General features: G+C 27.6%; 2 protein-coding genes across 3 annotated transcripts in view; both read left to right on the top strand.

Moving 5' to 3' along the window:
* LOC116774388 (uncharacterized) overlaps nucleotides 1–15,935 on the top strand; it is a 229,889-nt gene that overhangs the window by 206,445 nt on the left and 7,509 nt on the right. The window lies entirely within an intron of this gene.
* Nucleotides 10,346–14,882, top strand: LOC116774483 (uncharacterized). Of its 2 annotated transcripts, XM_032667225.2 has the most exons (3): nucleotides 10,395–10,519; nucleotides 13,398–13,629; nucleotides 14,519–14,882. In XM_032667225.2, the coding sequence occupies exons 1-3, from the start codon at nucleotides 10,513–10,515 to the stop codon at nucleotides 14,679–14,681; spliced, it is 402 nt and encodes a 133-aa protein (XP_032523116.1). In that variant the 5' UTR covers nucleotides 10,395–10,512; the 3' UTR covers nucleotides 14,682–14,882. The 2 variants fall into 2 exon arrangements, with proteins under 2 accessions (XP_032523115.1, XP_032523116.1); XM_032667224.2 differs by lacking the exons at nucleotides 13,398–13,629; nucleotides 14,519–14,882 and adding an exon at nucleotides 11,124–13,391 and having other exon boundaries at nucleotides 10,346–10,519.

The following is a 15,935-nucleotide window of genomic DNA, read 5'->3' as shown; positions in this document are numbered from 1 at the left end:
CAATACATATTTTTAATGATATATTAAACCATTACATAGTTTTGTTGTATCCTTATCAATAATTTTCTTATCAAATGAATACATACAAATATTATAAAAATATACTCTATTATCTTTATAGGTTGGAATTCCATCATTATGACGTTTATCTGGGAATTCCTTAAATAAAACACTGTGATATAGTTTTTATCATTTGACCTCTTGACTTAGCCCTACTCGCAAGACAGATCATCATAAATTTGAATGATGACCTCCTTTAGATTATTCTTCATATATTATTCTAACTTTTTTAAAAATCAAGACATTATTTTTAATTTGTCTGTTTGTTTTGTTCACCGTGGTCAAAATCATAATCTAGCTAACTGTATACATTTTATTATTGTTAATAATATAGCAGTAAAGTATTTATCGAGCTTTTCTTGCTTTTTATGAGTCTGTCTAAATAATAACGATTTCCTTTTTATTAAACTATTAAAAGTACGGCTACTGATTGTAATATTTAATATTTCAGTTCGGCTCCAAGATGTAAACATCTGACAAATGTAGAAGCCAAGCTGTATGACTCATTACTTTCAAGCGGATTAAGATTAGGTCTTGAAATTTTATTATTTACAAGCAGTACAAATTTAAAATATAAGATGATAAATTTAAAGTAAATACTGAAGGGTGGAGAACCTTTTAATATATACTTTCTGTGTCCAAAACCCAGCTAGTTTCATAGCAATGTGTTGTCTACTTACATTATTATAATTACATTATCATTCATACACCTGAATACTGTTACATGAAAGCAATTGCTTACACTCTTTTAAATAGTCTGACTTTCAGAATTTTTTTGCTATCTTTTTTGGTAATATAATGACAATGAAATAAATAACGAAAAGAAAAAGTGAAAATTTATAATTGAACGAATTCTTTAGAGAAGGAAAAGTCTCACTCGTCTTTATCGTATTCCTTATTAAATATAAAAACAATTTGTAATTAATTTTTTTGTTCTTAGTAATACATAGCTACAAACTTAATCACAGCCTAACCCAAATATTGGAATCACAGTGATAAGTTCATATGAACAAAGACTATTTCACAAATATTATATTACAAGACAACGTTCTTGTAACAAGTAAATTAAATTTGTTATAACTAAAGAATCTGAAAAAATTAAAAAAAATGTAACATATATAAAATCAATTGTTTTATACGTTAAAAAACTCACCAATCAGACTATCACTGTGTCACAGTGACCCTGGAAGACACACTATTATGACATTATAAAATTAACTAACATAACGAATCAGTCCCATGACTTAAATATTCTTAAATGAAAATATAATGAAATATAAAATAGAAACCTCTTTTGATCCATGTACCCCAGAATTTATTCTTAATTTACCCGCATTTTAGTCGACCCTAAATATATATTTGTTACGGTCGTTGTTCAGTTTACGGCTTCGTTACTCATACAGTTATTAAATTTAACCCTTCGATATAACATTATTAGTTACAATTGACAGTGAAAACTGTTTATACTGAAAATTCCTTACCGTTCTTCATAATACCATACTTCATAGTTATTTCATAATTCCTAAAAAGAGAATTCTAAGTTAGTCAACTCTTCTATTTGCCAAACTTTTCTGAACTCTTTTTTTATGTTAACGGTCATACTCGAAACGAAAAAAAATTTATGTCATATAATTTTACATTTATATATTAGCAGTACATTTATATCTCACTTTAGAAAATTAATGGAGCGTGAGTAATTTTACTGAAGTGAAATAAGACATAACACGATTATTTGTTCACCACATAATTATTTACTTGTTTTATTTACTATGATTTTTCAAAAAAACCGATGAATAAAAAACAAATTAAATTTAATCAGAATTAAATTAATGACAGGTTAATTGAAATTATAAGTTCCATTCTCAATGATACGATTTTTTTTATTATTTATTTCTTTGAGCGCTTGATAAACTGATTGTGTCAAATAAAACTTATAATACAAACAATGTTTAATGTAGGCTTATTTAATTTTACGCTCTACCTCCTTCCCTTAATTTTAATCGGTTTAACCCAAACTCAACTTATATTTGTTTAAATTAATTATCATTACACAATCATTTACATTTCAGTGAATACTCTTGCCGTTAGTTTTCGTGTCTATGCTAAAAAAATCATACTCAATTTTATAATTCTTTATTAAAAAAAAAACAACTACTTCTTTGGTAAACTAGTTAAAACATTTCGTATTATCAATATTTAAATATAAAAATATGCAAACGTGAGACACGAACCAGATAAGCTAATAAAGACTTCTGTGTTTTATACCAAATCTAACTTTCTGAGTTCATTATTTTCTTCGCTTCTTGTATCGTACAAAAATAAGATAAATCATCATCATCATCATCTTATATATCATTAAAAAATCAGTTTAAGAGTCTATAAACTTTCATATCCACTTCACATTCGCTAACAGTAAACACCATATATATTTGTAAAACCTAACATCAGAACTTACTTTCTCTTCAATAGTGCGTTTTATTCCTACGTAGATAATCTTCGTCGTGTTAAAAGAAATATCATTATAGTTTAAAAAATCAATAAACTTCATTATAAAATTTGTTGTTTCAAAAAAAAAAATGACTTAAGAGTTCAAGATGAATATAGAAGAATATTGGTATAAAGATATTTTTTGTAGAAATTAAGAAAGTATTATATAAATTTATCAAAGTCACGCCGCTATATACCTTTAGGCTACGTTTTACTGCAAAAAAGGGTTGTCTGGAAGAAATTGCCTTGAGGCGATGAGGCTGCCTGTTTCTTATAAAAAAAATAACTGTGGTGAACAATAAAGTGTGTAAATAAAAAATAATACAATATAACCTTGTAAATTTTTTATAATAAATGTTTTCGTTTAAATAAAATAACTATTAAACTTTCATAAATTAATTTTATTTGAATAAATACCTTAGACAAAGTAAAAAAATATTTTAAATCATATAGTATCTAATTTTTGAAGCAAATTTTATAAAAGAGATATGCAAAAGGCTAAAGGGTGAATAATGGTGTCATTAAAAATGTGACTTTGTACTATGCTGAACACATCTTTCTCAAAGGTCTGAAATTAAACAAGTTAATCCACTTTTACCAGTTTTAAACAGACTGTGAGCGAAGATTGTTGTTGATGCCTGTTGTGATTATGCCTCTAACAATTTCTGTTATTTATGTACGCTTTTGCGTTTGTTTATTAAGCCACATCTACAAATTTGCTTGTAGATTTTCGGAATAAGTTACTTATAAAACAAACAAATATTTTTTCTTTCTGCCATTAGTTACGTAGAGTTTAAAAAATATACACATCTGGCACTGTCTCCAACGACGCTACACACGCCCCACTGAAGACCGCTACGTCGGCACTCCACGAGTGTTACCCAAAATTCATTTGAACCGACCACCTGCGTTCTGAATCTCCCGTGTTTCTATACCTTTATTACAAGCACTTGATTGAAATTTTAATAATTTACAATATGACTTATATATTTTAATTAAATTAAAGTGATGTCATTCCAAAAAAATCTTTTATCTTTTCGTGCAACTCCCCAGCAAAGAACTCGTTACAGACTTTTATATTGGAGCAGGTTTACACACTGTATTATTCCAATTAACAATAATTTTGTCAATAATAAAGTTTTATTTATTACGATGTTATAATATATTACAATGATCAATATTATATTATATTTAAAAGAAAATGTAACCAGCCCTTTATTTAACCTTTATTTGAATTAATCTTATTAAATTAATTTTACCAACTTTTCTAATAATTCTGAAAAGTTGAAGTTAGCCTAAAGGAAACCGTATAAAAAAATAGCGGTTCAGTATTTGTCTGCAAATGGCCCTTATCCCTTGAGTGAAGTCAACGAAAGTATTTTGTTTTGTAAAAAACAAAAAAAAATCTCATTTTCATCATACAAAAACCGTCTGAAAATGTTATATAAAATATAATATAAATATAATCAATAATATAAATGTATCGTCTAATTTTATTGATTTAATTAACCTAATACCCTAATTTGTAAAGAAATTATTTGATTTTCTCGTTTATTATTATTTCGAAAAATTCATTATGAAATGGAAAATTTAAATAAATAGCTTAGTCAAAATAACAGACAGAATGATTTTGATTTACATTATAAAGTTACACGAGTTTCAAATGTGAAAACTAAGTTTTGTTATATGATATCAAAAACAAACATTTCCCGCATTTACATTTTCCCATAAACATTCAGGATTATTGTAACAACAATGTATAATATATGCATACTATATGCTTCCGCAGCTGTTCACAGATACAAACAGGAAAATTCAAATTTAAAACAACTTTAAAAGAGAAAAAACATCAATAAAAGAATAAAACTATAATTAAACTAATAAACACAAAGCTTTCTGAAACTCTAAGAATCAAATGTAACGACATTTTAACTATCTTCATTCATATTAATAACCTGAAAAATAAGAAACTTTTTTCCTATTTTTCATGATAAAAATAAGTAATAATATTATTCCTCTACTGTTATTTGAAATTCATTTTTTTATTGTAATTTTATTTTAAAGAAAATAATGGATTCGAGTTATTCTATGAATTTAAATAAGTTTTAGGTGACAGATAGTAAGTATGTATGGAATTATAATACTTAAAAATCTACCCCATCCGTGAACTGATCTCAACACACTGCATATGCTCTCAGATTATGCGAATGAATAAGTTACATGTCAAATAATATTATTATTTAATATAAGATGAATATTACTATGGAAACAACATATATGGAAAACTTATTATAAAATAAATGCGGATACAATGAGATATACATAGTTTTACGAGGTGAATAAATTGCTATTAAATTATAACTTTTATAAAAATACTTCAGAACTTATTTCATACAAAACCGAGCATAAACAAAAAAAAAGTTATATTTTTTTAGACCAGTTTGTTTTAAGGAGTTTAACCTGTAAGACGTAATTTGTAATTATTTAATAACTTGTACAGAAGCAAATTTTCCTATTCTCCGTTCCACTTGAATCCATTTCAATGAACATTTTCTCTTAATTTGTTTGAATCATAAACTGCTTCACATCAAACAGGTTTTTCACGGGCCATCGGTGCTTACAGTTAATTCTAAATATAACAATATTTGATTACTGTATTTATCAAGTAAGAATATAAAAAATACCTAGACGCCTGATGAAATAAACATAATCATATTTGATTTTAAAGTATTTATTAAAGCCGTTTTTAATCATGCTTTTTGACATGACACAGAACGAGACAGAGTAGCGAAACTCATTAAGATGCATAAAAGCAATTATTATAATAATCTATTTGATAAGGTTAATAACAACTCAAAAAATGTGGGAAGTGATAAATGGTTTAGCTTTGAATAAGATTAAGAATAGTTTTGCTCCTCCCAAACTGATATCAAATTCAGGGATGGTTTCCGATGGTAACGAAATATGTGATCTCTTTAATACTTTTTTCGTCAATTGGCAACGAGCTAGCTTCTAAAATACCGAAGCCATACCATGAAAGTACAAGGAACATTTCCATGTATGACGCTGGTTACACACATAACATTACATAAGCAAACTTCATACGTTGCAGTTCAGATGAAGTCTTTAAAATTATTGATAAACTAGACTGTAATGCGAGCACGGGTTCGGATGTAATTAGCACAAACGCGATAAAATGTCTTAAAGGTGTCATACTTGTAAGACTTACAAATTGTATAAATGTATGTCTTGCACAAGGAATTTATCCCGATTTACTTAAGATCGCAAAGGTCATTCCTATATTTAAATCTGGTAACCGTTCCAATCCAAGTAATTATAGGCTAATATCTGTTTTGCCAATTATGTCGAAAATATTTGAGCGTATTTTATATAACCGTTTGAACTGGTACTTAACTGGAAAACAGTTCCTAAGTAAACGACAATATGGGTTCCGTCCAAAGTCGAGTACTCTCTCAGCTGTTGTAGACTTAATTACTAAAATTAAAACTAACATTAATAAAAAGAACATTACATTAGGTATTTTTATTGACTTAAAAAGTCCTTTGACACAATAAGTCATCAAAAACTTTGATCCAAATTATGTAACATTGGACAGGAACTGCCTTAGCGATGTTTAAGTCATATTTAAAAAATAGACAGCAAGTAGTTAAAATTAATAACTTTTCTAGCACCTCCCAAAATGTAACGTACGGTATCCCTCAAGGATCTATTCTAGGACCTTTATTATTTTTAATTTATATAAACAACATAGAAAAGATAGGATTAACTGGCCACCTTACACTGTTTGCAGACGACACTTGTCTTTTTTATTTCCATAAATCTATTCATGAAATTGTAATCAATGCACAAAATGATCTAAATTTGATAAATGAGAGGTTCTAACACAATTTACTAACAATCAATACTGCTAAAACTTCATTTATTATTTTCTCTGCTAAAAATAAAAAGATACCTGACTTCACTCCGCTGACGATAAACAACGATATATTACAGCGCTCTCATCATGAAAAATATCTTGGCTTATGGTTAGACGACAAACTAAATTTCAAGATACATATTAACCATATTAGAACAAAGTTGCAGTCAATATTAGGAGCAATCAATAGAATCTCTACTTGTGTACCAAAAAGAATCCGAGACATTTTATATAACTCCTTAGTAAAATCTCATTTACAATACCTAATACAGGTTTGGGGATCCGCTAATACTTCAAATTTAAATTATTTACAAAGAATACAAAATAAGATTATCAAAACTCTTTATAAATATCCCTATTTGATTCCAACAACACATACTATACATGCATCCTAATCAAACAAATTAAATCAGGTTCCATTCAATCAGAGATAAGGATTTGTGAGAGATCGCATATTTCGATTTTAAGGAATAAATATAAAATTCATATTGATAATGTAAGAACTAATTATGGTAAAAAAACAAATACTGTTTGAGGGAGTACAGCTGTTCAATAAACTACTAGACGAAATAAAACTATGTGATAGTATAGTATATGTTTAAAGTCAAACTCAAAAATCATTTAATATCCTCGCTATAGTAAATAAAGAGAGCCTTTCATATCCAATGGCCCAGATTTTAAAACTATTTTTTTGCAAATGAATAGAAATGTTCATTCTATCTCATTGTAAGTGAATGTTAAATTCTATATGAATGTTAAATGTACTAAAATGCAAAAATTTTAAAATACGTAAAATATTTATTATTTGTTTTTTTTTTCTCAGTCATTAATATATTTGCTACTAACTTAGTTAATTATGACAATTCGTTTTGGATATGATAAATGTCAACCTTATGAAATAGCTTGTAAATTTACAGACAAATATTTTATATATTCGTTTTTCTTTCAAACATTCTAGAATTCTGTTTTTTTAACAACACCGCCAATCCTTAATATTACACTTATGAACATGTATTACAATTTTTACAGCTTTTTATTACTATAAGTCTTTGAATTTGATCGTACAGTTTAGTAACAGTCATTTTTTATCTTTCTATTAAAGGTGATCTTGATTACGCTATTCAATATTAATAGTATTGTAAGAACAAATTATGAAAGTTAATATTAGTAACATGAAAATGAAGTCAATCAATGTAAGAATAGATTTTTTTAAATAGTTTCAGTTTAAATATCTTATGTATTCAGACAATACCAATAGCGTCACCTTAGCATCATATCTCTTTCCTCCCATACTTTACACACTTCCTCCGTACTTCAAAGATCCCGATTCTTAGAAGTACTATTAATAAATATGAAATAAGATGTCCCTTGCTTTGAAGGTATACGAATATATTTTTATTGTTAGATTAAGTTTGTACATTTTGCTATAGTATAATTAACTTATTTTTTCCTTTATATTTTTACGTGTTCTGTATTTTGGATTACTCTATTATATTTTAGGTGTATTATGAAAATTCCCATCAAAAGCTTTTTTTAACGCAAACTACGAATAGAAACGTTGTCATTGGGTAAATTATTAAAACTTCTATAGTAATCCCGATAAAATAAAGTAAATGATGAATCCATTACAATACATGATGTACCTTGGGTTCGGTCATCAGAATCTAATATCTTATACGTTTTTAAGTATCATTTATGCAGTGAGTGTCCTAAGAATTCCTGAACTAATTAATTATATAAAAAGATCGAACATTTTACTCGTCTAATTTATTTTTGTGGAACATTTGTTATGTAATTCAGAAGTGATGTTCTCTGTGACGTTTCTAAGGAATTTTAGATTTTTTATAAAAGTTTGTGATTCATTATTCTGTATACTATAAATATAATATAAAATGACACTAAAAGTTATATATATATTAATATTAACTCGTTAATTTCGAAATAATAAGAAGCATTCTTGTTTTTAAATACATTTTAGTACCGGAGAAGTGAAAATGATTTCGACAAAATCCTTTCAACAAGCATCTCGATTATATTCTCATGACTCTATACTACTTCATGTCTACTTCAGAAGCAATTTTCGTGATTATTTCCTTAGAGTTGTGCGGAACACTTAAGGTTGTGAACGAATGAGATCATTGCCATTATTTGAGACTCCTATATTGGTTTTTTTTATATTTGTTAATTGAAATAGATAAATTATTATGTTTTTAAAATTACAGCAATGCAGAGCTAATATTTAAAATCAAATTATAATATACAAAAAAATTATCGACACGAACCGATTTTGAATTTACAACCTTCGGAATATTCTTTTAAATGAAACTAATATATTTTCGAATATACTACGCGTGCTTTATTTTTGTAAATAACACTATACTTCCGACGTTTCTGTTACTTTTCAGCAACCGTGTTCACCGGCAGACGAGTTGAGTCTTAGGTCTCATTACTTCGGAATGTTGCATTCCGATATTTATCAACTAAGCTATTGGTGTTGGTCTCTTCACTGTGTTTCTTTATAAAAAAATCTTAGGATTTTCAGGAGAAACCGAATAAGTGGCACAACTTGCTTATATGACTTTTAGTATACAGAATGCTTATTTTACCAACTCTTGATTTATAAAATAACGAATTCCTACTCTACATTATCTAATTTCAATTTGCTATAAATAAAAAATCATTATTTCTATACGATTACATTTTTTACTTCTCGGCTCTGTAACAATTTACAACAAATTTTTATAATTTATTTTTTATCTCACGATCAAACCTATCACAAACTGAAATGTGAACTTTATGCCAAAGTATCACTGCTGTTTCTATCAGTATACAATATTATGATATTATTTTAAATTCAATCATTTTATATTTATCTTGCACGGATCATTCTAACGGATATAAACAATTTCAGTGACACACCAAATATAGTCAACGTTCATATTAAATTGAAATGTTAAAGCGAAATGTTGGGAACGTTCGGAAATTAAAAAATCATTTGAAGGAAATTTAATATTGAGGGCGAAAATAGTTTTCATTTTAAACTGAAGTATACTTGGACGTCAGACGTAAAGATATTAAATATAAAATAATACGTTTGAATTTTATTGTGAAACGTAAATATCAAAGGTGGATTCGGTTTTATTTTAATAAAAAAATATGATAATGTACGGAGATATGCCACTTAGAGGATTGTTAATCAATTAAGGAAGCCAAAAAAAAATAAAGCGTGAATTGTTATTTATCTTCAAATATCTTTTGATAAAAATACGGTTGTCCAAAACTGCATTATTTCTTCATGAATTTTACTATCTAATATTTATTACTTCAAAAAATCAACAAGAACAGCAGTTTTATCTGAAACCAGGAAAGTTAAATAAATAATATATAAGTTTCCATCTCTTGAACAAGATTAAGATTAAGTAAACTATTTTAACGATAATTTTTTTATGTGTTAACATCTGCAATGATTAAAAAGAATTTGATTTTCTTCATGTGTGTGACATTAGTAGTGTGCTGCCATCTACCTCAAGGATATCAGAATAATTCGACTCAGGTTACAGAATCAAAACCGGGTTGCAACATTTGGTGTCGGTTGCAGAAGATTGTGTTGTATGCTATTCAACAACTGCTAAGTGATAAGTGACAAATATTATATTACAATATCAAGATAAAAATAATATTATTAAATTTGTTAAATAAAAAAGATCAGCTGGAAGATGAACAAATTATGATTTGGTATAACGAATAAAACACTTTTTGAGTAATTTTTATTTTATTAACTATTAAAAAAAAGTTAACAATACAAGAAGTATTACGAAATGAACACCTGGTCAAGTAAAGCACTTTTGTCGTTATCAAATTCTTAATTCGGAACAATAAGTCATTGTTTAGCAAACTTTGTAGTATATAAAACATCGCAAGTGAAATGAGGGAAATAATTCATCGACTGCGTAAGAGTTTCAGTTGTAAAATACGTTCATAAAAACATGGTTGTATTTTAAGCCGCTTCCATAACCAGAGCACGAAAAATGTATAGTAAGTATTTTTGATAAATCAGTTTGCTTTAAGGGACTGTGAAGCAAAATATTTAATGCATATATTTTGTTTTTACACACCAGCAACCATTTAGGACAGAACTTTTAAATTTTTTTAATGTTAAACCCGGCTTTATTCAAAAAAAAATATTAAAAATTAACTAAGATAATAGCATCAAGCTTCAAGTAAATATATATTACAATTGGGTGAATGTGAGTCAAACTGTTATTGAATTACGTTTTATCCAAATATTTGCTTTTAATTATTCAACAATATACAAACAGATATATTTTAATTGAAGATTTATTCTCCAAACAAGTTTTGTGTAACGGAAAAATATTAGGTCTGATACATTCTATATCCAGAATTTATCACGTAACAGTATAGTTAAAAAAATACTTGGTTTTTTTATTAAAAACAATACAAAAAAATTGTATTGATAATATTAGTTTTTTATATTTTTTTCATTCCTATATTTGAAAACGTAGTAATCGATTTTGAAATGTTTGCTTCTATTTTAGCACAAAGTGGTGAAGTTTTTATAATCATTTCAAGAATTGTTTTATTTCTTATTTCATACTTTAGAATAATTAATATATTTCAGTACTATTCACCCTCACAATTATATTACTCGGCACAATAAATTGTTACAAGCACAGCAAGTATTTAACAAAAAGCTTGGACTCTGAGCCCTCGTTATCAATACTGTACGCCCGAGACAAGAAAAGTGACACGATCACTAATGAATGCCTCATGGAAATGTACCCACGGAATTTGTATAAATACCCCTTACACATAGACAGGAACGACATACCGTGCATCATACATTGTGTGTTAAAAAAGTTCGGCATCATGTCCAATGACGGTATTATAAACATAAGGAACTACTACAGACGGGTGCAAGCCATCCATCGATACGATCCAAGGGTTTTGATATCGGATGTTGGGGAGACATGCGCACAAAATATTAACGGCATGAATTTGGACCATGACGTCTGCAAGAAGGCGAAAGTATTTAACGATTGTACGCAGCTATATGTGATATCATATAAAGATCTGGAAGATTGATATGCATGGTCTATTTAACATTTGTATTTTTATATTAAATTTTATACAATGAATAAAATATCATATATTTTTTTTACTCAACCAAAATAGACGAATATAATATAAAAAAATAAGGCTTACTTTTTTAAGATCATGATATATTTAAATTCTGGATAATATAGATATCATATCATACTATCAATATGTAATCTACAAGCAAGAGTAGACAGCAAGGACAGTTTTGCAATATATATCGCAATATTCAATTACCTTAGTACATCTAAATCATCTAATATTTATTGCTAGAATAAAATGGGCAAATATATCAGATTTTGAAATTGCTACATTCATAAATACTATAAATCAATACATGTTGCTTGTAAACGAAGATAAATGGCCAGTTCAATTGAAATTCTCGAACAAGATCTGTTTTAAAATAAGCACATTTTCTGTTTCCGTATATTGTTGAATCTTATTCCTCACAAGAAGTAGCAAAAAGAAAAAAAAAAAACTCATTTTTCTGAATTGAAAAAATATCATAATTTTAAAATAATATTTATAAAGCTAGTTTAAAGTGATATGCGAAGAATCATCACCATAAAACCCAACATTTATTTCCAGGCAGTTGGACCCACACTCGGTCTTTGACTTTAAATCCCTCTTTATCAACGCCAGTTTAAATTAGCGTCGCCTTTATTCAGAATGAGATTTGATTTATTAAATTAACATTGACGTATATTTGAAGGATTTCGCCCGGAAGCTTTTAAATCATTTTAAAATTAATTATCAACACAAAATTATATAATTCTAGTCACTTTGGAAGTCTCTGTAATAGCCCTGAAAGGTGAAGGTAAACATCCTTGTTCCTGACAATGCTATAATAGCGAATAGGGTTAATGTATATATGTATATATTTTTGTTATTGTTTCTGTGTACAAAATATATAAGTATATACAATCAACACAAATCATGCCTATTTATATTATATTTATATTTCTGTATAAGCCATAAATAACTTGATGAAATAATTGTAAATTTGTGTTTATTTGTTTTTTACAACGTTGCCGAATATTGCTTCAACCGATCCTCATAAAAATGTTATGGGAACAGGGAAAGAAAAATAATTCTCATCATCTAGAATAATATATTGTTTTCTTTAGACATCAAAATATGATATTTAAATTTAATTTTAGTATAAATGAGGGATGGTCATGATTAAGAGGTCCATATAATAAAATGAAGGGACCAAAAGGCCTATAAAACTAGTTTTAAATAAATTACACTGAGAAGTAACTATAACGGAGCTTAAATATGGGTTGTATTTGAACAGGACTAGTTTGTGTACTCATACGGCTATATATGTAATTAATATACGTATGAATAAGGGTAAAATTACTGCGTACTTCAACACTAACACATTACTTAATAGAATTAATTTGTGTATTGAGACTGCCTACAGTTTTTTTGTCTGAACTTATTCATTTTATATTATTCTATGTATAATTTATTAACATGATATTTGGTAGCGTAACCACTAAATGGTATGTGAAAAAATAATTTATTAAAACCCAAATCAAATATAGTAGAATGAAAAATTTATCGACTTGTGCAAAATATGGTCCTACGATCTCAGATATAGCCTGTTTAGTTGGACATCTATGCATTTCTCACACTTTATTTTTTGCAAAAAAAAATATTTACTTAAGTCATACACGCTTACACGAATATATCCGATTTGGTTTTCGTTGCAAGCATCAAATATTTTTCGTACACGAATTGGTTTGAAAATGAACAAATATTTTCATAATCTACAAAATATTCATTGTTTCAGAGATAATAACGGCCGTTTTACTTCTATCATATACTGCTTACGCACGTATTTCAGTTATGTACGCACACGAGAAGATATCGGATATGGTTGCGCAACAATGCCTCACGGAAATGTACCCTAAGGGGAAGAAAATAGAATTACAGGAATCCGACGAGTCCTGCATCATTTATTGCGTTTTGAAGAAGTTCGGAATCATTAATGGCAATGGACAATTTAACTTAGATATTTATAGGTAACAATTTTATTCAATATAACACCAGGAAGCGTCTATATCATTATATAATCAAGTAGCCAGGCGTAACTTGCATCTAGCTTGTAAAGCATTTTAGATATCTTAGTCTAAACAACCTTCCATACTAACTCTTTAATTTCTCATGTACTTGAAGTCTTTAGGATGGCACCAAACTCGTAACAACTACAACAGGTCATAAGGAATGGTTTACCATCAAATAGGCAGGCAGTTTATGGACACCCTTATATAATTATACACATTTTAATAAGTGAAATAGTCAAATTTATAACTACAATACCTGAGTAATTAATGGACAAAAAGCGAAAACAACTCTTGTAAACAATAATATCAGCAGCTTTGTGGAAAACCTAAAATGACATTAGTTTATATAAAATTCTTTCTTGAGAATTATTATTAATATCTTGATAGGTTACTTTGATCGAGGTCTTCAAGCATATTACCTATTATATAAAGATATTTCTATAGCCTTTGCGTAGGTCGCAACCTTCTACATTTACAGTGATATTTAGTTTCCTTAACGATCCAAGCTAAAGATGTCAGTTCGGCTTTAGAGAAATAAAATGAAAGATCTATACACTACAGATAAAACAAACAAAAGGTTTTGGTTTACTGTAAAATAATCAAATATATATTGATTATATCAGAAAATAAAATTATTAAGTTTTTATAAAATGTATACGATTTGTTTAAATATTTTTATTTAACAACATGCATTTTTTAATTTTCTACAATAATGTAGTTTTAAGTTTCTATAATAAGGTAGTTAGTAAATTAGTTTTTTAACTGAATCTTCTCGCAGGTATTAAGCTTTTCTGTGTTAAAATATTCTGTAAGCCGTAATATGATTTAACCACAAAGATTTTTAAAGGAAACGCGTTCAAATGGCTCATCAACTCGATAGTCGTAACTTGATGAACGACAAAGGCGGCGCATGCGTCGAAAGCGCAGAAGCGACACAACACAAACAAGATGTTTGCAAGAAAGCCAAAGTCTTCAATGACTGTACACATCTCTATAGAATGATATTTTAATAAAACATGTTTAACTTTTCTGCATATAATTATAATTTTATATTTATATTTAAGCTTTTGAAAAAATTAAGGTTCTCAAAAATTATATTAACCGGTATCTCAACCATTCTTATTTACTATAAATTTATTTGTAAAAAAAACATAAGAGTGTGATTTTATATAGTGATTTAAAGAAATATGTAATAAACTATTCATAATTAATTTAAATTTTATTATTTATTTAGTTTAATAATAAAATTATCATTACATTAATTCTATTACTAAAGTAAAAAAAAGTACTTCAGAAAATTTTACACGCCGCCATTTTTATAAGTGCAGTCGATCGACAATGTTTAATGATTTCGTTCTTGAATTAAACGAAATGTTTATGAGAACAGACAATCCGTAGCAGACTTGGAATCGAGTTAAAAATCATTTTCTCTGTACTTGTTCTGTGTATTGAGATTTAATAATTAAAATCTTAGGAGTTTTGATGTCAAGAAATAGATGTGAAAACTATATGAAATATCTTACCCGATTTAGAAATATTTAGAAAATTCTCATCACTTATTTCTGTTATGAAATAAAATGAAATTCATTATCATTTACTATCACAATTCTTCACCATTTTTTTATTTTTTCCAGACCACTATAAATCTTTTGCATTTTCAGAAATGTAGGTATATTACAGAAAATATTCCTTATAATGTCCGTTCCACGACATAAAATTTGTAATAACCTTTCACTGGCGCTTCATACAATAGTCCAGATGCAAATGCATTGTCTCTCATAGATTTATTTCGTATAATTAAACAGAATGAATAAAAAGGAGAATAAAAGAAAATTTACCTTCCTATTAAACCTCATATTCTTGATATTAAATTTTATTTCATAAAAAAGAATAAGTTGGTCGCCATCTTGTGAATGTTTCTAGAATGTTACTAAAACGTCAGCGCCTCGTAGAAGTTTGAATCGCAAAACTGAACCGGCCGTTTAGAGCTATTAAACTTGAATTCTTTCGAAAGTATTTACTCACAACATTGCAATCTCGGTGAAATATATGTTTAAATACAGATGCAAAGAAAAAAAAAGTACTTTAGAAGGAAAATTGAAAATTATTATTGTTTATCATAATTCACACAATGATTTATAGCATAAATTTTGTGCGTTTGAAGGTTCATGTAAATGAAAAAAGATCTCATCTGCAAACTTTGCAACCAAATTATAATTTTAACTTGATGTTTTTGGACTTTTAAGTAAGTTCGTAGGATATGT

This window comes from Danaus plexippus, chromosome 26 (assembly GCF_018135715.1).
Source record: "Danaus plexippus chromosome 26, MEX_DaPlex, whole genome shotgun sequence".
Taxonomy (NCBI): Eukaryota; Metazoa; Arthropoda; class Insecta; order Lepidoptera; family Nymphalidae; genus Danaus; species Danaus plexippus.
This window is presented reverse-complemented; position numbering and strand designations above follow the sequence as displayed.